Here is a 23,272-nt window from a genome sequence, read left to right on the forward strand (position 1 = left end):
TCTTCCAAAATTCTCTTTTTTAGACTACGTTTCTACAAATCCCCTAATCTGCGCAAAAAATACAGGAATTCCGAGAAGCAGCAAGGATCCGCACAAACCGGGCGCCTGTCGCTCAAGCTAAAAGATCTGGCCTTTTCTTCTTCTTCTTTTTCTTCTTCTATGATTGATTGAAGAAGAGGAAAAGACGCGATCAGAGCGAGAACTCCAGGCAATCCAAGGAACAGCGTGAATGACGATGACAAAACAAAAGAGGAAATGGATCTCGAGAGAGGTGGCGATCGGCAGCGTCGATGAATGAGCTCATGATCCTCTTTGTGCGAGAGAGGAGTAAAAAGAATCGATTTCAACGCATTTAATATTTATAGATCTTTGAAATCAGTTCAACCATTGAATGGGGCCACAAAATTTAGTGTTACTACTAATTATTTTAAATGAAATAATAACAATAATAATAATAATAATAGGTAAAGGTGAAAATTTGATGCCAAATTTTAGGTCGATCGGATTTGAAAGCCGGCTAGTCATGAACTCGATCAAAATTGACCACTTATAAAAAAATAATTATGATATTTTTAAATATATAAATAGTGGTTGATCAAACAAAACTATTTAGTTGACTAAATGGTTCGGTCAACCAAACATTTTAGTTTGATCTACCAAAGACTATTTTAGTTGATTGAATCCGGTTTTAACTTTCTTTTCGAGTCTCCAATAGTCGAAAAACAATTTAGATGGTCCACTAAGGTATTTGAACAAAGCAATTGAGAATTCATTCACAAGCTTTTTGGGTGGATCTTTTAGCGCCAATTCTTCAAAGAAAATATTTCTAATCTTCCTCTATCGAACTTAAGTGTTAAATGAAATACCAAGTAGCATAAGTTGAGGTTCCATTTTTGAATTTATTCCTCTTCTCTAGTAGAATTAAATAATTTATTTATCGGGTGAATTTGAATTTTTTAGAAGCTTTTTACTATATTGTCTTAAAATTAGTCGGGCGAAATTTAAACATCTATTATATTATTATTATTATTAAAAAAACTCTAGCCGTAATAAAACCAACAAACTAACCAGAGAGCGGACTGGCATGGCCTTTTTATGTGCACACTCTTCTTGCATGCTTGTTGTTCGGCTTGCTAGGCCGGAGGCGCAGCGAGAGCCATGGAAACCCTATCTTCTCTGAACCACCGGAAATTCATTACCACTTCCGTCGAATTCGATCGCTCGCTCTCCACTCTCTCTGTATCTTGCTCGCCATGCCGGTTCTAACCACCATCTCATCTGTCGGCCCTCTCCTTCGGCTTCTCCCTGCTCCTTCTGCCCGCAGCAGGAGCCTCCGGTTTCGATGTAGGGCCAGCTCCGACAGTGACCAGGTATTTGACTCCTTTTTTTTTCTTCTTCTTCCTTTTACTATCGTCTGCGTTTTGGCTATAGACTGCCGTCCGATTGCAGGAGTATTTGGTGGATGCACCAGAGTCGGTCGGTGATGGGTTCTCCTTCAGCGGAGGTTTGTCTTTCAGTAAATTTAAAACGTGGTTGTTGGTGTATGTGGATAACACGGTCATCGTTACAGGGAAATACTCGGACGGGCCGAATCGAGCTGATGAATGGCTCGCTCTAGGGAAAACGGTAGGGCAAAACTTTGGTTAGGAGATTCATTTTACATGTATGAAGTCTGTTCTGTGGTCTATGATTTTTGCATACAATTGCAAGTCAGCGTTTGTTGTCATAGCGTTTCCCTTGTCTCTCATTTCTCAAGCCTTTTGTTTTCATTTAACACAATGGAATCTGAAGGGTTTTGAAAATGTTGCAATCAACTTCATCTGTTTTGGTCCATGAACATCATCAGTTAACAGTTCCTCGAATGAAATATCATATGTGTGATAAATTTGTTAGGTTTTCATAGGATCTAGTTATTTCTGTCTGAAAGTATGTCTAGATTTGTTAAAAGTTGCATGATATCCTGATAGATTAGTTATATTTGCAAGTGTGTGATAGATTTGTTAAAAATTACAAAGTGCATAATAGATTTATCAATTAGCTCTATTTTCATTTTGAAGAATATCAACTTTCTATTATTTGGTCAGTACTTGTAGAACTTAGCAAAACTTTTGATGTTCAAAGAATATCTAACAGTGCAATGATACTATCAGTTACCGAAGATGACTTTTTAGTGTCAGGAATCCAATCGCCCTAGGACATCCAAATGGTTAAATGTGAAATGATAACATAATCACAGAAGTATGGATGAAAATATCTATGACATAACCAAAAGGATCTTATTTGCACAATAAAGTGGGGCCCTACAAGTATAGTTTGTGATCCAAAACTCTGTAGCAAGTGTTTCCTTATCCTTGGTTCATTTTTGTCTACAAGCCTTGGTAATAAAACTTCAAAACTCTTGATTCAATAATTTTACCTGGTGGTTTATTTATGAACTTCAATTATTTATTGGGTAGGTGGTATGCAACTACTTTACACTTTGCTGAGCGTAGTGTATTGTCTGCATACTTTAGATATAATTGATGATGATGGAGGATATCTTTGTTCTGAAATTTTGCTTTGGAGTTTTTTTAATCAGTAAAGATGAATACAAAGTGTGAACTTCTTTAAAAATACATGGGGATGAAAAACATGTGATGCTAAACCATGGAAGAGAGGAAGCAAAGAGGTAAGGGAGGGGATTGAGAAAGAGACAATAATATTAATCAACCAAAGCTGCTAACTCATTGCAATATGAAACGATATAGGATTGATGAATGAGAATATGAGAATGAAAAAAATGGGGACTATAGAGAATCATATGGGTCAGGGGGGTAATTCAATATACACACACACATATAATATAGTTCTAAATTAATTTTATAAAAGTGAAGCTTTAAATGATTAGGTATAAAAAATCTAAAATATAAATTGAAAATTTTGAATAAATCATTATTTTTTAAATATCTTAATTTGCATTTTAAAATGTCATATTTTTATTTATATAACTAATTATCCAAGAAAATAAAGATATCTAATTTACAAAAAAATTAAATATTTCAAACATTACTATATTTAGAATGATAGTTTAGGGAAAAAATAGTAATTATTTAAAGTTAGATAAAATATATTTTTTAAATAAATAAAATTAAATTGTAAGTATAATTTGTTCATTTTTAGTAGGATAAAATCAGTTTAATATATGAAATTTCATATATTAAAGCTTTTTTTAGCACATGGTCCTAAAATAATAATTCAAAACAATTTTTTAGAACTATTCAAATTTCAACTAATGCTATTATAAGATTGAATCAAAATAAAAATTTATATCATTGGAAGTGAATTTGTAAACTATTTTAAAGCAATTCTATTATTTTATATATAATTGCTCACTTGTAGGATATTTAAGGGGGACATTTTGAGGGAGAAAAATGTGTGAATTAATTATAACTAATACATAGCCTATTAAACAAAAAGCAAACCCCAGATGATTTGCTTCTTACTTGTGGTTACTATAATTGCGTAGAGCATGATTGAATGCTCGAGGTGTACCAGAGTTTTGATGGCCCACTTGAATGATCCGACTTTGGTATGTATCAACACTAACCTGAATGATCCAATTTTGGTATGCATTGGTATTGTGTGTGTTTTAGTTGTTTATACTTGAGTAAATCATTCATCTTGATTATTCATGCAATCGATTGAATTGTCAATAAATTAATGAGTACTTATAATTCTATCTATACGGTATAAATTTATTTTCTGTCTACTAAAATATTTATGACTGAAATATAAGTTAGATAACATTTTATCAAAATAATATCTTAGTTACTTATTCATTATAATTAAACTATCATAACTTATTTAGTGTTACTATAACTAATTTACTATTAATTAAGTAAATTATAACTAGTATTATATCATATAATTCTATAAGTTATATAATTATAATTTATATTCTAACATAACATATAATTACTATTCGAGCTAATCTATAATTATAATATAAGTTATATAACTTAGATAATTATAATTGTAAAAGTTTTATAATTAATTTTTATATTCTAAATTATAAATTCTAAATTCTAATCATGTGAAATGTGCGATGATGGAATCACGCATGCTATTGCACATGCTATCACACATTAGTTGTTGCTTCTCAACAACCAAACTGAAGGTGAGGGAAGGAAAGGATGAGAACTTCGACACGATCTTGTTGAATCCTAGTTCTTTGGTTGCTTGCTTGTACAATCTCTCTTAGTCTCTCTTCACATTGCAAACTTAAAAACATGAAGAAGAAGCCTTGCCGACATTGCTTGCTGACATTGCAGACCACTTGTGTGACCTTGTTGACACCAAAAAACCCACGTATGACCTTCATTGTGGTTGTAATTTTCAAAATCAAAGTTGTTCCACCTTTTGGTCAACAGGCAAAATGGTAAACGTGTTCGCGTTGACTAGTTTGACTTGACATTTAAAACCCATTGAAGGTTTATTAAGATTTATTAACATAATTATTTTTAGTAATTGCATACAATTCAGTGCAAAATGTCTTCTATTAGAATTAATTCTAATAGAGAAAATCCATTTGAATTAATTATAAAGAATATATAACCTATTAAAGCAATAAAGCAAATCCCTCGTGATTTGCTTCAAGGGATATATATACACACACACAGAAATGATATCCTGGGTGATTTATCTTACACAACCATGGGCGACATCCCACGTGGATCATCTCACACGGCCAAAACTAATTTTTTTATTCTCCTCTCTCATCTGCATGCAATTCTCTTCTCTTTCTTGCATGTAAGTCTCCACGTGGTGCTATCGTTTTGAAAAAAAAAACAACACCAACGTGGTGCTAGTTTGAAAAAAACAACACCAACATTGTGCTGTTTTTAAAAAAAGCACCATGTTGGTGCTGTTTTGTTTTCAAAACCGCAGCACCACGTGGAAACTTACATGCAGGAGAGAGAAGAGAATTGCATGTAGATAAGATAAGAGAATAAATCATTTCTGATGATACCTTGCACACCCATAATGGGCGACCACCATGGGCGCCTCTCACGCGCGAGGGCGCCTTCGCACGTGAGTATATATGTATATATGTGAACAGGAAAGCATTAATTTTTATATCATATTAAATTTATAAATGCATAAAATGTATATTACTCTTGAAAAATTGTAGACAAATTGTAATCTAAACCCTAAATTTGTATATAAAACTGAATAGAAAAAATTTAAACAAATCTAAATTTAATTTGTTAAAGTTGTTGCCATGTGACCAAAAAGTCACGGGTTCGAATCTTGGAAATAGCCTCTTGCAAAAAACATGGTAAGACTGCGTACAATGGATCCTTCCCCTAGACCCCGCATGGCAGGAGCTTCGTGCACCGGGCTGCCTTTTTTTTTTAAATTTAATTTGTTAAACATAAAATGATAGAAAAATCTAGAACTTTTTTATTTTAACATTTTCTAAATTAAAATTTTGAAAAAAAATTAAGATATATTTTTTTAAAAAATATATAATTATTTTGTTTAAATTTATGGAATTAACTGTGTGATGTGAAACACTAGTTTAAGGGATATTTTTGAACATTTCAAAAGATTCACTCATGGATTCCTGAGAATTGCATCTTTTTCTTGTCAGTGACATATCATGCATGCAATGGTGTGATTTGGTATTCGAATTTTAATGCATTTCTATATTCTAGGGAAGTTACATATATTACTTTTTTCATTTGCAAGAAAATTTTTCTTCAAGATCTATATATATCTATCTATATATATATATATATATATATATAAAATTCAACCGTATCTAATATTTTCACATTATATATCTAGGTAAAAGCTCATCCTGTATATGGAGGAAAGGGCAAAGCAAAGGATCCAATTTTTGGTCTTACACTGGGTGCTGGTTCACAGTCCTCAGCAGATGTGTTCAGGTGAATTCAGCAATCTGTTGATTTGAAGGCTATCAAGTATCAACATGTACAAGCCTCATCCTAGTATTTCTTCAAGCCGTAGGATAAATTCCTTGCCTCAACCTCTAAAAGACGTGTTTTTTCTTGCTTTAGATGGTTTTGTGTGGAAGCAGGAAGCTCCTTGAACTCTCCAATTATTTTAGTTCACGGCTTTCCATCTCAGGTAAGTTCCTGTTTTGATCTATTCATATAATCTTCAGTGGTCATGTAGACGTACTTCTGTAAAAATATCTACTAAACTATTCTTCGTGCGAATAACATTCAAAAAGATTTGGTCTTGCAGTAAAATGATAAGAACCATTTTTGGGGTGATCCGGTCAAATCCTCATCTGATGTTTGACATGAAAAACTCATGCGAAATAACTTTTAGGTTAAGTTGATGAATAATCACTCTATGAAATAACTAGGGCATTTCTTCTCTTGATCCTTTTTTCTTGAAAGAAAATTTTGTCATTACAGATACCAGTTGGCCACATTACTTAAAGGTGGTCTTTTGTGAGATCTCATGGCATTTTGAAGTGGGAAAAAGAGAGATGTGATGTCATGTTTAACAAGAAACAACAGCGTATGAAAGCATTGAAGGAAAGAAAATATATTGTTTGACTTTAATGAGCTTTTCCTCAATGGAAGAGTTGATGGCATCATTCTAGATGTTGAGAAGAAAATTGTTCTTACATTGCATTGTCATATACTTTTATGAAACTATTATAATAATGTGTTGTTCTTTTATGAACACAAGGTTTAAAATCTTGACAGGAACAATACTTTTTCGGTATCATGTCAGCGTTCCAATATATGGTGCCAGTGATGAATTGAATGTTGAAAAAAGGAGATGGAGGAACAGAAGAAGATAGAAAAATTATACATTTAAATTTCGACTTTGTATTGACGCATTGACATGACATTAATAAAATGACAATATTATCTCAGTTCCTCTTGATCTTACTTGTAGCATGCCAAGAGATGATGAGTGTCAGTATGACTTGAAAAATGACACAACAACATAAGAGATATTGCCCGAGTTCTGAAATTTTGGTAATTTATCAAAATGATACATTTTGAGTGTGCTGCCCATCAAAGTGAGATTTCAAAGTATATACGAGCTTATAATATGTACTTTGAACTTATCTCAAGATAAGCCTTAGCTGTCTCAGATATGCCTAAGCTATCTCATATATGATATATCTAGATTTTTTTTTTGAGGAACATTATGTTTTTTCTGATACAGTCACTCAATTCTTACTAATCTATTTAAAAGAAGTACTCATTATGAGCAAGAGAGGGAGAAGGGGATTCTAATGTTCCTAACATCTCCAGTGAAATTAGAGAGATTTGAATGAATTTCCTTGTCTTAAATGTTAGGGATTTAATGACATTGTTTGAATATGAATCATGATAACTGTTATTTTCCTTAGGATCTATGCTTTTCTTGATTTTCAAATAATATCTTTCAAGTTTCAAATTTGAATATGTCTCACTACATGTATGAAATGAGAAAGAATTTCTTGTCTTGTAAATATTTGTTTGATTTTGATTGACAGGCATATTCATACCGGAAAGTTATTACCATGCTATCAGAAAATTATCGTGCCATTGCTTTCGACTGGCTTGGTAGGCTTCTGTATTTATGTCTTTGAATTTATCAACTTAAATGTTTATGTATTTTGTTATATAATTTGCATTCTTATAATATGAATTTCTTATTCTTTCTTCTGTTATAATGAATTCTGTTTAAGTCATATTATATGAACCACTAAGATTATTTTCCTTTCAACGAAATAATAAAACTAATAAGAGAAATCACAAGCTAACACATGATTTTTTGAAGTTTGGGTTCTTACTCACCACCTAGCAGGCTAGCAATATTAGGTGGATCAAGCTCAAAATTCTCACTATGAAAGATTCCTCACAGAGTATCTTCTTAGAAACTTGAAATAGGCACATAGAAGATATTACCAAAAGCAAGCAATCAAAGCCTTAGAATGAGCAAAGAGAAGTGCATACATGTTGTGTATGAGTTGTATATTCAAGTTCTCCGTACACCCCTATTTATAGTAATGAGAGGACATTTAAATAGAGGATAAGATAGCTCATTCGGATAGGTTTTGGTTGGAATTAGTTGACTCAATTGTTAAATAAGTAACTGGGTAACTTATATCTAGATAAGTAACTCAATTTAGTCAATTAAGTCTTGCATCTAGTCAACAAATACATTTTCAGTCGACTAGGTTGGATATGATCATAAGCCTATCCACCAATGATTTTTATCTTCAATCGACTCCACTAGTTTCCTGTCAACTCAACCATGATTAGTTGTCATACCTATGCACTCGACTCAAGTGGCTGATACGATATGCTTATTTTGAACAAGAATCACATTAGTAACTCAATTGGCAACCAGTCGACTCAAATCAATCAGGGACCAAGTCCAAGCTCAAGCACAAGATTCTAATTGTCCAGCTAATTGACTTAACATCCTAGTCGACAGTTGTCTCAGTCGACTCATTCTCCATTTTTGTTCTCATTGTGTGGGTATATGCACAAAATGGTCAACAAGCTTAATTCAAAATCAGCTAGCGGCAACATTTACATGCTGATATTGAAGCAAGCTGGTTTCAATATCAGCTTCTTAGGGGCAAAGTGAGTTGTTTAGGATCTCATTGTGTGGGTGTCTCCAAATTGCACTTTTAAAGTGGAAATGACCAACACAAGTGAAAATGCTCTCACAAGCTAATTTGACTATTTTCTGCAAATCTTCCTAACCAAGCTGATTTTGAAATCAAATTATTTGGACTAAAGTGAGATGTTTAGGTGCCATTAGGTTATACGTAATCCCTAAAGTGAAGATTTATGTGAAAATGAACTCGCATAAAATTTCAAATGGAAATAATCTCACAAGTTGACAAGCTAATTTTAAAAAAGCTTGTGATCATCCAGTTAGAGGGAATTTTAAAATGAAGGGTGTGGGAAAGAAAAAAAGTGAGGAGCGTGTTTTGGTCAAAAAAGAAAAGAAAAGAAAAGGAAATAAGGATGTTTTTGTTAATTCTGGAAAATCAGAGATGTGTTTTAGTAAATTGCTTTAGGAACTGTATCCTTTATGGATATGTCCATTCAGTTCCTAGGTAAGATAAAATATCACAATTCTGAAGAAGGTGTTGAGTTGACTTAACCACTTGCTCTTAACGGGCTATACCCAACTATTTTTGCTTCACTGGAAAAGCTACTATTGTTGTGTTCCTTCCAAAATAGGAATGCGAGTGATATGGTCCTGAACAATATGAAATTGGCTTCTTGAACCTAAATCCCAGAGAACATGCAGTTGAGTCAAAAGTTTATTATGCTATCATTTGATAGTTAACAAGCATTAATAGTTGCATTACTATTGTGTCTCATCTTCATTCATGTACTCGCTATTAGTTGTGAAAAACCTCAAGATTTCTTTTAAAAAAAATGTAATTAAAGCCAAGATATGTTTTATGCTTGACTAGTATGTCTTTAATATCAAGTATCATCTACCATTCTTACTAGTAACGTATTTTTTACTCTTTTACAGGTTTTGGATTTTCTGACAAGCCTCAGCCTAGATATGGATTTGACTATACTTTAGACGGTAAAACATTCAAATGCTTCATCTTTCCTTATGGATCACATATATGATTTATTCTGATTATTTAATTTATAAAATACAGAATATGTGTTAGCTTTTGAATCCCTAGTAAATGTCCTTGTTCCAGGTAAAGTTTCTCTAGTTGTTCAGGTAAACTACATGTTTGATTCATTTATCAAGCTGGGAATGCTGATTTTGATCTAACTGAAGAATAACAGTTACTTCTGCATATTTTGCAGGGCTACTTTTGTCCTGTGGTTCTTAAATATGCTAGCTGTCACCAAGAAAAATTATCAGAGCTTATACTCGTAAATCCCCCTGTAAGACATTATCCAACACAATGAATTTTGATTATTTTTGAAAACCATGCTCAATAATTGTTTATCTGGTTGCTACTTGCTATTGTTATTGTGCCTCTTTTATCTCTAACAATTGAAACTGCTACATTTGCACACTATAAGCTGATGGAGAAGCATGCAAAGCTGCCTTCGTCTTTGGCACTATTCAGCAACTTTTTATTGGGTGAAATTTTCTCCCAGGTAAGTAGAATTAGTGATGACCTTTGCTTTCCAACTGTTCCATGCAAGTCCTAATAATTATCAATTGTCAGGATCCTCTCAGAGCTAGTGATAAAGCATTGACGAGTTGTGGACCATACATGATGAAAGAAGAAGATGCTATGGTTTACAGAAGGCCATACCTCACTTCTGGTTCTTCTGGTTTTGCTTTAAATGCAATAAGCAAAGCAATGAAAAGGGACTTGAAGGTAATATTTTGTTCTAGGGTCACTTATTTTTGTTTAGCTCTTCAACTTCATTTATGGTTTCTGCATGCATGTGTATCCTATAATATCACTTTCTAGAATAATGCATTGCATCTTTCAAGTTGCAACCTCTTATTAAAGAATTATTGCTTCCTCGTGGCACATCTCTCCTAGTCCTCGTGAGGATTCCTTGTGTCAGCCATGGCATGCCATTTAATTGATTCTTCACCTATCTGTCCATACCTCACTCAGTGGCAATTTTTTTTTGCCTTCAGTGTGTATCTTATATGGTTTATTTGGTTTCATGCTTTTAAATTTGTTGTTGCCTTATGTATCAATAAGAACTGCAATTCGTGCTCCAGTGGACCCCCTCTCAGGCTGTGACTGAGTCCACTTAGGCTCTGGTTTCTATGAAGGAAGACAGCAGTTAGGGAAAGAAAGATGGTAAGAAAGGAATTGTTTGAAAAAGATTGTTAAGTATTTTCCATTTGATCATCTACTTTGACAGAAGGAAAGAGGTAGGACATTTAAAACTTATTTCATCAAAAGGAAAAAAAACATAAATAAGAATATATCTAAATTTTTCAAAAGATTTTAGGTTGGTTCGATGTTCACATCGAGGGTTTTCCCAAATTGAATGTAACCAATTCAGATAAAATTTGGAAAAGATAAAGAAAGAGAAAGTATAGCTGAGTTAATCTTTCTCTCATCTTATATTCTTCCTAGTTTTCTTTCTGCTTAGGAAACACACTTCAGGGATGTGAATCAATCATTAGTTACTGTGTGGATTAAATGGAAAAATACAACGTCAATCTTAATTATTCACAAATTTAGAGCATAAATAAAGATATATGGATAAAGAAGCTATTTAATTATTGGAAAAGTTAAAAGAATAAATCAAGTACATTATGTGCAGTTAATTAAAACAGATCTATTGAAATGCACATTAGTGTCTCATCCCAGCCCCTGCTCTGGAAGGATCTAGAAGCCAAAATAAAAGGGGCCATCATTAGTTTGGAAAGCTCGAGTGGAAATGCAAACAATGAATGAGTAGAAATAGTAGGAGAATATAATAATACAAAGTTTGAAAAATGGTTCTGTTCCAGTGACATAGGTGAAATTATTGTTCCACCCACTAACTGGCATGTGAAACCTACTCGAAACCAAGATAGGAACTTATGCCATTCCATTAGTGACTTCTTTCAGCTACGACTTCATTGAGCGATGATGACTTCCACAAGTGATGGCAAATTCCATCAGGGACCACAAGCATGAGAGATAGTGTTTCTATAAGCATCCTTTATGTTCTCCCCTTTCCTTCAAATCTTCTTCTTCCTCTTCCTCCTCCCTGATTGGCTGATTCATTCTACCTCCTTACTCCTTTGGCATCATGTGTTAGCATGACTGATTCAGCATTGACATCGACATTGTAATGTTCCAGCCTGGATTGAAACTTTGACTCGGAATGATATTTCAAACCTCACAATGCATAGATATATCAAAATAACAGCCACTACTTAGGCATTCATGTTAATGCCACTTAATTCACATTTTATTAAATTAGGTTGAGCACCAAACCTGTGGGTTTACTCTTGCAGTCCAATACTATGAAAAAGTACACTGCTTAGACTCAAACATAGGTACGGCTGCCTCATTTGTTGTTTGAAAATGCTCACCAATAACCAAAGTGTAATATTTGTGTATCTGCTAACGAGGCAAATTTAGGTTCATATCACAATCATTCTCATTGAAGGGGAGTCTTGGTGCAATGGTAAAGTTGTTGCTTTGTGACCGAAAGGTCACGGGTTCGAATCCTGGAAATAGTCTCTTGCAAAAAGCAGAGTAAGGCGGTGTACAATGGATCCTTTCCCGGGACTCCGCATGACGGGAGCTTTGTGCACCGAGCTGCCCTTTTTATCACAATCATTCTCATTAGCGGACTCCACCTAGTGAAATAAGGCTTGATTATTGTTATTGTTGCTGCTGTATCACAATCATTCTCGTTCCTTATGTTTTCTGTGTTCACAGTCAAATAAACTCAATTTGTAATTCAATCTTCGTACAATAGTTAACTCTGTTAAACATTGTTTGCTAGATCATATATTTTTGCTGAACACATGATGTGAAATAGCAAACATAGCAAGCAAAGCATATCCATGATATGAGATCACACGGTAGTTGACTTTATCTTCAAACAATAGTTAACTCTGTGTTAAAGAATGTGGAGATCATATATTTGCTTAACACATGATATCAAATACCAAACCTAGCAAGCAAAGCATGTCCATGATCTCTTGACCAACTGCCACAATATATGTGAATCGATAGTAATTTAAGAAGCCAATAACTTTTATTTAAGTTAAGCAAATAATAGTAAAAGATAAGTTAGGGTTACCTTGTTAACTAAAATTTCAATTGTGATAATACAACTCAACTTCTTACTATAAACTTCACTAATTACAGAAAGGAGTATTAATAAGAGACTTTGAACCTCTCTTTTGATGACTCAACTATGGTTTGTTATGTCTTCATGAGGAAAGGTATCCACATAGATCATTGTCATTGTAGGGTGGAGCTCCCCCTTTGATGCTGTGCCAACTATTCCTCCAGACGATTCATTGAATCTGCAGAGAATACTTGGTACTAATTGATCAGAGTCCAAGCTTTGAGGAGTTTTGCAGAGATCCAGGGGAAGGAGGAGAAGGGCGATGGTGGTGGCATAGGATGGAATGAGAGAGAGAGAAGTGGTTAAACTCACTTTGGTTGTTGCCTCCATTGATTTTGGTACACTACTGTGCTACACTCTGGCATGTTATTAAAAAGGAACATAACTGTTAAGTTTGGCTTGGTTTCCAACACCAAGTGCAGTCATGCCTCACCCTCCTGCATCCCATGTTGCCCTGCTCTGAACCAGTGCCCTGCATGCTGCCTGTCACATTAAGGTCCACTGCCACCCTGATCAAGTAAAGTAGCCTGTGGCCTGAGGCGAGCCTGCATGTGCTCCTTCTCGAAGACCACTGAGATTGCCATGGTCAGTCTTGCTAGCTTGCCCAACAACTTCTGTATAGTGACTAGTTCGATTCTGATATTGATCGGAGATGAAGTAAAAATGATGTCTATTAACATGGTGCTCAATGTGGGTTTGCTTGCAGGGGAGAAGAGCGGTTAGGGATGCAGCGAAGGGAAGTGTTGACGTTTTATGGAGCAGAAACACAATGATGGAGGGAGGTTGGTGTTTCATGTAGTTCTTGTTGGCAGAAAAGTGGAGAGACAAGGGAGCAGCTTGAAGGGCAGGGGTGCACATTGCCTTTTCAACTGGGGCCTGATGTTGACAACAAAAAGAGGATGCATTAGAAATGACAATAAAATAAATCTTCAATTGTGCTATTAATTGTCTGATTTCATTTGCTGGTGAACGACACCAATCTGCACCATGAATCTCTTGTAGGGAGCACCTGAGCTCTCCAACTTTGAACGAGGGTTATTAACATTTAGGCTGCGTTTAGTAGGAGGTAATCCGTCTTGTAATGTAATCAAGATTACATTACAATATTGATTACTTTGTTTAGTACAGTTGTAATGTAATGTAATCTAGATTACAAAAGGTAATAAAGTTTTGTAATCTGGATTACAAGGCCAACACCATATAATCCGATTACATTATAAGGTCACCGTTTAATTAAAATTTAAATGTCAAATATACCTCTAGTCCATTTTCGGCATCAATTGGTCACTGATGTTGCTTCCCGTTGCCGATTGCCGGCCACTGCCACCCACCCTGCCGACCTTCGCGCGGGCAGTTGTCGGTCGCCTCGCCAGCCGCCACGCCACCTCCGGCTGCCACCGACCGCCACCGTCGTGTCCGGTAGAGGTCAGGATATTTTTGTTATTTTATAATAATACGAATTACAGTCCTTATAAAAAATAATGGACACCAAATAAAAGAATATAATCACCCTTGTAATTAAATATCACATACATTACATTACAAAGTTTTTACATTACAAGCTTGATTACATTACCTCCTAACCAAACGTAGCATTTGTCAAATCAAACAACTTTAGCTGTCAATCAATAATATCATGCAAAAGCTCTATCTATGCACCTGGGTCACGGTATTGTGAAGGAAAAAGAAGACAATTTTAAACAGTTAGTCCTCTCCTATGCCTGGAGCTAGCTGTGTATTGTTCATAAATTTTTGTTCAACTGCAGCAACCATGCTTCCATAATTTCATGCCATTACAAATGACATTTGCAGACTAGTTTCTGTCTTGCTTCCCTTGGAATGTCAACTGGATTTTGGCACAAACTCATGTCTCATATAATGCCATATCGAACAACTTGTATTTTTTTGTAAAAATCTTCAATCTTTTTGTCCTTGACAAGGATGTCTAGCCTTAGTCTATGTGATAAATGCTTCAGTAATGTTTGTAATGCTTGACAAATTGTTTTTTTTTCCTTGTTTCATTTTTCCCTTTTAGTAATTACTAATGTTTGCAGCTTTTGGATTTGTTCAAATTCTGTGATATCCAAAAAAATTTGTTGGTGATTATTGACAATACTTTTTCCTTAGCAGGATTATGTCAAAGCCATGAGGACCACACTAAGTAGTGAGACATGGGAAATTAGCACAACGATTTGTTGGGGAATGAGAGATCGCTGGCTAAGTTACGATGGCGTGGAAGAATTCTGCAAGGCTTCAAATCACAAGCTTGTGCAGCTTCCTATGGTTTCCTCTCTCTCATACACATACACATGCTTGCTCACGCTTTTTAGTTTAGTTTTTATGAATTGGTGATTCGGTTACGATTCAAAGAATTTTCTCATCTTGTTTATTGACATTAATGTTTTTATCACCATATTACGAGCTAGAAATTTCAAGGATGGTGCTTAGTTATTAATCCACTTCAGAGCTCATGCTGTTTCACAATCTATTGTTGACATGGTAGTAGCTGTTATTGCTAGAAGCATATTAGTGTTCTTGGAATATACGCCAATCTATACGTTTGGCCTATCTGTTTATTGCTAGAAGCATACTAGCGTTCTTGGAATGTTCACCTATCCATTATGTTTAAATTGTCGGCAAGCAAACAATGGCAACCCTAAAATGTCGATAGTGTCTGGCGTATGGTTTAATGCTTCAATACTGATCGTATCTTGATTCTTGAGGTCTTCTAATTATTCACTAAAACTAGTTTTAGACTAACTAGTTTCTCCATTATGGTGTCTGAATGAGGCTCGAGTTATGGCATTTAAGAATAACGTGAAACTAATGTAGCCATGCACAATTGTTATCCTGAAGTGATTAATAAATGAGCATACTTGCACAATCTATTGAGTTTCTTGCTTCAGTTGATTGTAATTATGGAACTGAAACTCTTTGTGCATTTGACCAGGCAGGACATCATGTGCAGGAAGACACGGGCAGGGAACTTGGTAGGATCATTTCACAAATTCTCAGCAAGAACAAATAATTTGATACATTCATAGTGATACATGACCATTTTATTTGATTTCGCTGATGGGTGATTCCATGTTTCTTAGATCACACAATGACTTGTACAAAGCTGAACTGTGAAACATAGTAATGTGGTATCGAGTGCCAGTGGATTATTGGAAGATACTAGTGCCAAACAGTAGAAGATTAGTGTAGAGAATACAGAAGTAAAACAATAGAAAATATTTAGAGCCACTGATGCCCAAATGGTACCTAGCAGCAGGTCATTTGATGAAGGTTCACTCTTAAGACATAAAATGTGAGACTTGGAGCATTTGAGGGATCTTGGTCTATGTGCAAGGCTTTAGAGTTTCTTTTAGCTTGGGCATTTTTTTTTTCACCTTTTATCTTTTAATCCCACTTATACCACTTCAATCTAAGCTCTGTCGTTCATCTTAATCGTGAACAACTTTGGCAAATTGACAAAAATTACACTCGTGTGGGCGAGCCACAGTTCTGGACGCTATGTTCAACTTTCTATGTTAAGTTTCATATTTCAGTTCTGGACGCTAGTTAAAATTAATTGAAATATGATTTAGAACTGCTACAGCAAATTTGACTATGGGAAGTTCTGGTTGGTCTTGATCGGTATGGAGTCAAGAAGGTAAGGTCAATAATTCATGGCAACAAAATGCTTGCCAGGTTCCTGCCCTTCTTATTCAATGGTCACTCTTCAAAAGGGTAAAAAAATAATTTATGATTTATCTCTCTACAAACGTATTGATAGAATTTACTTGGCATAATGAAAAGAATGTTGAAATGGTAGGACTGGACTATTTTGGGGTGGTAGGGGTAGATGTCTTAGAAGCTCTATAGTCAGGATAGAGAAGCATGAGAAACAATGAATGCACAACTAGAAAAAAAACTCCATGTGTTTGATTAGAAAAAGAGAATGAATGAGCTAAACCAAGAGCTAGTTTAATTGAAGATGTATGGGGAACATATGGTTGAAAAAAACGAAAAAACTAAACTAGTCAGGTAAAGAGCTAGCGCGTAGGAATATCAACCAAGAGCATATGGCACAAAGGAAAAAGAGAGAGCAATCTTAGGAAAAGGAAAACTATACACGATGAGATAGTAGCAATTGTGGTTTGATGGAGAGCTAGGCGCGAACAAAATGCATTCAAGGTGTACAAGAAATGGGTTGGATCTATTTGGTTTGTCTTTTTTCAATCCTTATCAAGTAGGCTAATTTTACTAATCACCGATATATCATGTCTTTTCCCAACTGAAACATAAAAGAAATGAGCGAAGAACCACATGAAACAACTGAATGAAAAGACGATGATAAAAAGACAACATAGCGAGCGAACTAGATTGCCAAAACACATTAGTTCACTAGAGTTGCAAGAAAATACATCTATTTCCACACCAAGTATCCTGACGGATTGCGACTATTCACACTAATATTACTACAATTTACCGATTACAGAGCTGAATCCACAATTACCTAAACTATTTTAGTAATTTGTTCACAGCCTCCACTATGGTTCGTCGGAACCTTTCAGCCGTGCAATCAACTCGTCCTGTAGAAAAGTTAAGGTTTCATAAAATAAGCAAAACAAAGCACGTGTTAAACATCAGGATATACACGCATCTAATTTTATAAAAATTTGGGATGATTAGGCTTTCAGTTGCGTGGAAATACAGAAATAAATCCTTGCCTTTCTCCCTTTGGGTGAGAACCCTCTGTCTTTCAGAAGTGTACGCAATCTTTCTACGGTCATCGTCTGAAGAGTTCTCTCAGAAAATTCAGTACTTGAACTCCCTGTCAAATAGAATTTCTTAGCAGAAAATATAGCTCGCGTTTGCTTCATACAGGAGGCCAAACTAAACAACCGAATAATTCAAATTGTTTGAATTTCGTTAGTACGATTGCTAAAGGATTTGAGTTGAGAATTCCAAGTCGTGTGACAAAACAAGTAAATAAAAAAATTGATTTTGACAAAAGAACTTTATAAGTTTATTTCGTAGCATATAAAGTATGCACAGATGGATGAGTTTGAATTATTCAATTTCATATGGTATGTTGATACCTACCTGAGTGTATACCCTTTTATCCAGCTTACATATGCACTAGGAAACGGTGTACTTGGAAGCATCTTCAATGTAACTAAAAATGGTGTAGTGCCAGAAAAACAATGGATACATTGTGCATCAACACAGTCAGTATTTAAGGTTTGGAATATGAAATAGCTACATAAGGTTCAATGTGTATGTTTTGGTGCAGAAATTTTGATTCTCAATATTCTTGAAATAAAACAAATGAATGAGATGGAAATGAAATTGGAATGAGATTAGTAATGGAATGCAATAAAAAAGAAGAAGAATTTATTTCATTCTTTTATTTGGTTGCAATAATAAAAATGGTATTAACTAGTATAATGCTTCAATTTATATTTAAGCCTTTTGTTTGTCTAGTTCTCCCGATCAATTAGACTTATATGGTCCATCAGATCTCTTTAATAATGCTTAATTTGACTCATCCATTAGATACATCTGTTTGACCAATCCACATAACATTCTTGGCTCAGTTGGTCTAGTCAACCCGTCTAGTCCATTCAGTTCATAGCTATTAGGCCCAACTGGCTTGGTCAATTTGTCCTATTTGTATGTTTAACTGGCCCACAACCAAAATGTGTCATCTTGGCTCATCTGACCCAGACTGTTCCACTTGGTCAGCCCAACCTCGCTGATTTACTCAGTCTGCTTAGCTGATTGGGGTCACCCAAGAGGCTTCAGTCCTCTAAATCCTCTTAGCTTGCTTGGCTCACGCAAGCCACCAAGCTTGTCTGACACATTTGATCAACCTAGCCTAATCAGGCTAGCATAATCAATTTTATTTATCTCAATTTCAATTCTACACTAATCTAGCTTGGTATGTTTTTTTTGTTACTGAAACTCATGCTTGACCTTCCATGTTACTTGATCTTGACGTAGATACTTATATTTTCGTGTTCTTACCCGCAAACCATATGATGATACATAATTAAATTATCATAATTTATGCTAAAAGAATTATTTGAGTTAATCATTGGGACTAACTGATAAGATGTGAAACCAAAATACAATAATATGGCAAAAAAGAAGAATTAAAGTAAAATAATAAAATGTTAAATGGAAAAAAAAATATATCACAGGAGGATGTGATAGCAAAGGGTTACCCGTAATCAATATTTATTTGCATGATAACGTTATATTATTGTATACTACCCGTGTGGACTTTTAGCCCATATGTCAAATGACATTATTATGCTCTATGGATATTAACTCGAGTGATTCACTTCTTGTAGTGAATTTACTGATACTAATAGTTAAATTACCCAACTTATAATTAGTAGCATTTATATATGCTGATTATGTTGATTGAATAATGATAATTAAAAATTATCTTAATTGGTGATAAAAAATGATAATGATGTAGAGTGATAGTATTAACTCTACATATTGATAAACAACCAAAATGAATATAATAGCTTACTATAAATATATTTATATAATTATATATGTTAAAATTAAAGAACTCAAAGAAGAATTTAAATGTTGTTATATAAAATTTAGACTTGCTTGATTTCTTAACCTCTTAAATAAAATTAAATTCATTCATATTTTTGTGATTTACCCACTTAGCAAATTTTGCTTCTTGTATGCTTTCTTTGACCTCTAGTTTTGCAAGCAAAAGCACTCTTCTGATATTATAGTGGGTTTCAGCTAGTACATAGAGTAACTTAAAGATCGACCTGCTAATTCCTGATTTGGTTTTATGTCAATAAATTTTTGTTATATTAACATGATCTTTGTTTTATACGTTCTCATTGTACTTGTAGAAAAAAAAAATACATAAATAAATATATAAAGTTTATTGAATTTCTCAGTGATCCTGAGTTAGTAATTGTTAGTACGACTCTTGGTTCCCTTTTATTATATAGTTATCAAGTGGGGTGTCTCCAGGTCAGTGGGGAATTATACTCCCGAGGCAGGCGTGACTTCTTCTAAAACTTAAAAAAAATCTGCATACAATTTTGAAAACATATATCTAATAATACTAGTGAATATTAATTAGTTAAATCTTACCTAATGCTATCCTTATTATTTTTACATAGTGAAAAAAATGAAATATAATTACTACTATTAAAAGTAACCAGATGTTCTTTTCTTCTTTCATCTAGGTTATCCCAAAATCCATTTTGACTTGATCATTTAATCCTAATAGGGAAACACAAACACTTATCATTCCCTGCAAATTATTTGGTTCACATAGTAGAAATTGACAATGAGTAGATTATTTTTTGTGAATAGAATAGATTAGGAATAAAAGAGGAAAATGTATTCATGGAACTACAATTCAACTATATCAGAAAAAGTACTAAATTTGATATAAGAAAAAGCTAAGCACTAGGAGGGTATAACAATTTGTCAGTATTGGTATTCCAAGTTGATTTTCAACCAAACATATAAACACTTGTTTCATGGAAATTTATCAAAGAATGGAATAGCTATTCCGGTGAACAAATATGTTTGAAATATCTCTATATTCTAAGTTGGTAATAATTAAAGGAATCCTATAAACTTGATAGACAAGATTCTTAATCTGAACTAGACATACAAAGTGAGAATTTTTTGCTATTTTGCATCACCTATGAATGCTAATGTCACTCTTTGCATATCAAAAGCTCCTTGCATCACCTATGGGCGACAAGCTCGTCGTATAAAAATCTGATTAAGCTTTATTGCTATGTGGTTTAGGCACCTTTTCTGTTGATTATCAAACCATTAACTCTGATAATAAAAAAGACAGATGAAAGATAACCCACAACAATTAATCAATTAGTTTTAGGGGGCTTAAAATGTGGGTTCATGCAAAACCAAATCAAGTTTATTTTATTTGATTGTCAACCATGTTCGTTCTTATGCAAGGATGATACACAGAGTTTCACTCATGCAGATAAAAAAACACACAAACATACCAAAGGGAATCACAAGCAAGTGCAATACATGTTTTGAGCCACATCAATTGTTCATCATTCATGTCTACAGAACTAAATCATAATCAAGTACCTTGATGACTAGTAGTAGACACGGAAGTATTCTTCATCTTTTTTGGAGAGACCCTCCCTTCTGAAGTTCGAAAGGATCTAGAGATGGAGAAAAAAATATAAATGCAGTTCTTCACTAGTTCAATAGGCCATATTCTGTTTAACTCTACAGAAGAAAATTGAAGTTAAACCCCCCAAACCCTAATGTGTTCTCCAAATTTTGCTAGATTGAAATTTATACCAGTAACTGGAGACTGTGGATTACCACCACAGCCAGCAGCCTTCTACTACTGAAACAAGGATATAGACAGTAAATTGTTTAATATGCTACGCACAATAATGTCTTGCACAACTAACTGGAGTGTAAAACAGAAATTGGAAACAAAAGTGCAATGGACATCTACTATGCTAGCAAGCAATTTCAACTGGAAATTTGCCGACAAAATACAAATAAAAGCACAAAAATAGAGATGAAAGAAGACTAATCAAATTGCATTTGATACATTGAAAAGCTATGTTATTCAACTGGGTATGATCTAGGTATTAAACACATCATCTCCAAGTCCAAAAGCATCTCTTTATAACCATACTTACAATTAGTACTTCTAATCTTAAGCACCACCTGAAATAAATCATACCTTATCTTTACATTTGTTTTCTTAACTTGAAAAAAGGCAGGAAATTACTAAAACAGGGAGTGGGATGGAGAACGTTGATGCAAACTTCATTTTCATATTCTGGGTATTCCACACTATCTTGTATTGCAAGGAAAAATTTAAATACGAGAATATTCAACTGCCAGTATGTAGAAAATGAAGTCACAGAGGCATGTGATTTGTAAGCAAAAAAAAAACAGCGAATGATACCTTTTACTAGTGCAGCCATCTGTTGAAGATTTGATAGTTACATTCTTTAGATTATTGATTTGGAGAGCTCTTATCAATATGTTTGTTGTGTCGGTTGTCTCGATCACTTGACCCTCTAATAGACAAAAAAATTAAGAATGAGAAATCTTAACCTTGTGACTACCTGAAACTGTGAGAAATAAGAAACAAAAAGTATTGAAAAGGATATATCGATGCAGTAAAAAACGTTGTGCAGTAATAGTTAAGGAAAATATCTATTGTAGATGGTTTCACTTTTTCCTACTAATCCATATATCGAAGGGCATAAATCCACAGTGGATCAGTAGACATTTCTACACTTAACACAAAGAGGCAATAAAGTATGAGCACAGAAAATGAAGAGCAATAAAGAGTTGCTGCAAGAAAATATAGTAATGTAACGTAAATATGCTCAAAGTGCCAGCTTGACCAAGACTGCAGTGCAACTACATTTCCCCATTCAAGAAAAGATCAACTAAATGTCAAGTTCAACTAAGCTTTATCAGAATTAAGACTTAACAAGTAAAAGGATTATATTGCACATTTATTCTGATGTGATCAAGTTGCAATTCTGAGAAAAGGAGAAATGTGAGATCAAGCCAGCGAACGAAAGTGAATGGGGGAGGGAGACCCACCTGGTGGCGCCGTCTCACGCTCACACACATACACGCGCATTTTCCCCTACGGATTGATCTTAAATCATAAGAGAATTCTAGTGAAGTACTCCCAATGTAAAGAAGAAGGCAGTTTGAGGAAATTTAGGAAAGGAAAAAATAGGGTTCCGAGAAAGGAGAATGAGGAGGGAAGAGTACCGGGTTGGAGGAAAGCACTGTGGAGGAGAAGAAGCCGCGGGAGGGAAGGCCGAAGAGGTGTTTGGAAGCTGCCCCGGGGGGCTGCGCCGCAGCTCCTCTCGGCCGGGAGGTAGGGGAGACGTCAATCTCCATGAGGTCCATTGCCGTTGACAAGAAGCCCCCGTCAAATGGATTTATCGCGTGGCGATCCAGAGAAGCTTCGCATCCGGTTCGATCTGCACCGGTTCATGTTTCCCCGGTCTGATCATGCCGGAATAAACGTCATTACGCTCATTCTAGATATTCTAGGTGTCTACGTTTATCCAATGAAAATTGACCCCTAATTCGACTGTAATAAAATTACTATCCTCTAATTAATTAGGTATCCTGTAAAAATAAAAAAATGATAAATTCATTATGGCAATGACAATAATAATTTTTTTATTGAAAATGATATCCTCTACTTGTATCATTTTTTTTTATTTTTTATTGAAAATAATAATTTTTTAAACACTAAATGAGTTAACTCAGGTAAAAAAAAAACATTACTCTCAATATAATGTATTTTAATGATATTTGAGGACATGATAATAATCATGAGAACTGAATACATAAAATCTCGTCATTCTAAGCTCTCTATGTCAATTAGCCAAGTTTAATCGAAACTAGGTCAAAATCGATCGATGGACCTACAGACCTTGAAATAACTAGATTTTATATATTCG

At 34.4% G+C, this 23,272-nt stretch overlaps 2 protein-coding genes across 7 annotated transcripts; one reads left to right on the forward strand and one right to left on the reverse strand.

Moving 5' to 3' along the window:
* The first annotated feature begins 1,068 nt into the window (after window positions 1–1,068).
* Window positions 1,069–15,958, forward strand: LOC122009092 (cis-3-alkyl-4-alkyloxetan-2-one decarboxylase-like). Of its 6 annotated transcripts, none has more exons than XM_042565105.1 (14): window positions 1,069–1,370; window positions 1,432–1,504; window positions 1,571–1,626; window positions 5,830–5,930; window positions 6,063–6,132; window positions 7,511–7,580; window positions 9,523–9,579; window positions 9,659–9,726; window positions 9,816–9,896; window positions 10,038–10,115; window positions 10,187–10,342; window positions 14,913–15,068; window positions 15,736–15,775; window positions 15,884–15,958. In XM_042565105.1, the coding sequence occupies exons 1-14, from the start codon at window positions 1,254–1,256 to the stop codon at window positions 15,922–15,924; spliced, it is 1,164 nt and encodes a 387-aa protein (XP_042421039.1). In that variant the 5' UTR covers window positions 1,069–1,253; the 3' UTR covers window positions 15,925–15,958. The 6 variants fall into 6 exon arrangements, 5 of the variants coding, with proteins under 5 accessions (XP_042421039.1, XP_042421042.1, XP_042421040.1 ...); XM_042565108.1 differs by having other exon boundaries at window positions 1,071–1,370; window positions 1,450–1,504; XM_042565106.1 differs by having other exon boundaries at window positions 1,073–1,370; window positions 14,916–15,068.
* Window positions 15,959–17,149: 1,191 nt separating this feature from the next.
* LOC122009094 lies at window positions 17,150–22,768 on the reverse strand. Its single transcript, XM_042565110.1, has 6 exons — window positions 22,569–22,768; window positions 22,392–22,437; window positions 21,739–21,853; window positions 20,895–20,971; window positions 17,501–17,604; window positions 17,150–17,362 (listed from the first exon to the last, which is right to left on the reverse strand). The coding sequence occupies exons 1-6, from the start codon at window positions 22,707–22,709 to the stop codon at window positions 17,321–17,323; spliced, it is 525 nt and encodes a 174-aa protein (XP_042421044.1). The 5' UTR covers window positions 22,710–22,768; the 3' UTR covers window positions 17,150–17,320.
* Window positions 22,769–23,272: the final 504 nt, after the last annotated feature.

The sequence above is a fragment of the Zingiber officinale genome, chromosome 8A, assembly GCF_018446385.1.
Source record: "Zingiber officinale cultivar Zhangliang chromosome 8A, Zo_v1.1, whole genome shotgun sequence".
Lineage (NCBI taxonomy): Eukaryota > Viridiplantae > Streptophyta > Magnoliopsida > Zingiberales > Zingiberaceae > Zingiber > Zingiber officinale.

Excerpts from the sequence above, each read along its gene's own strand:
- LOC122009092 (XM_042565105.1), top strand. The coding sequence starts at position 1,254 with ATGCCGGTTCTAACCACCATCTCATCTGTCGGCCCTCTCCTTCGGCTT. Across the intron at positions 9,580-9,658 it reads ATTTGACTATACTTTAGACG|AATATGTGTTAGCTTTTGAA; the intron begins GTAAAACATTCA and ends TATAAAATACAG. Across the intron at positions 9,727-9,815 it reads AAGTTTCTCTAGTTGTTCAG|GGCTACTTTTGTCCTGTGGT; the intron begins GTAAACTACATG and ends CATATTTTGCAG.
- LOC122009094 (XM_042565110.1), bottom strand. The coding sequence starts at position 22,709 with ATGGACCTCATGGAGATTGACGTCTCCCCTACCTCCCGGCCGAGAGGA. Across the intron at positions 21,854-22,391 it reads GCGTGAGACGGCGCCACCAG|AGGGTCAAGTGATCGAGACA; the intron begins GTGGGTCTCCCT and ends TTTGTCTATTAG. Across the intron at positions 17,363-17,500 it reads TCTCACCCAAAGGGAGAAAG|GACGAGTTGATTGCACGGCT; the intron begins GCAAGGATTTAT and ends ACTTTTCTACAG.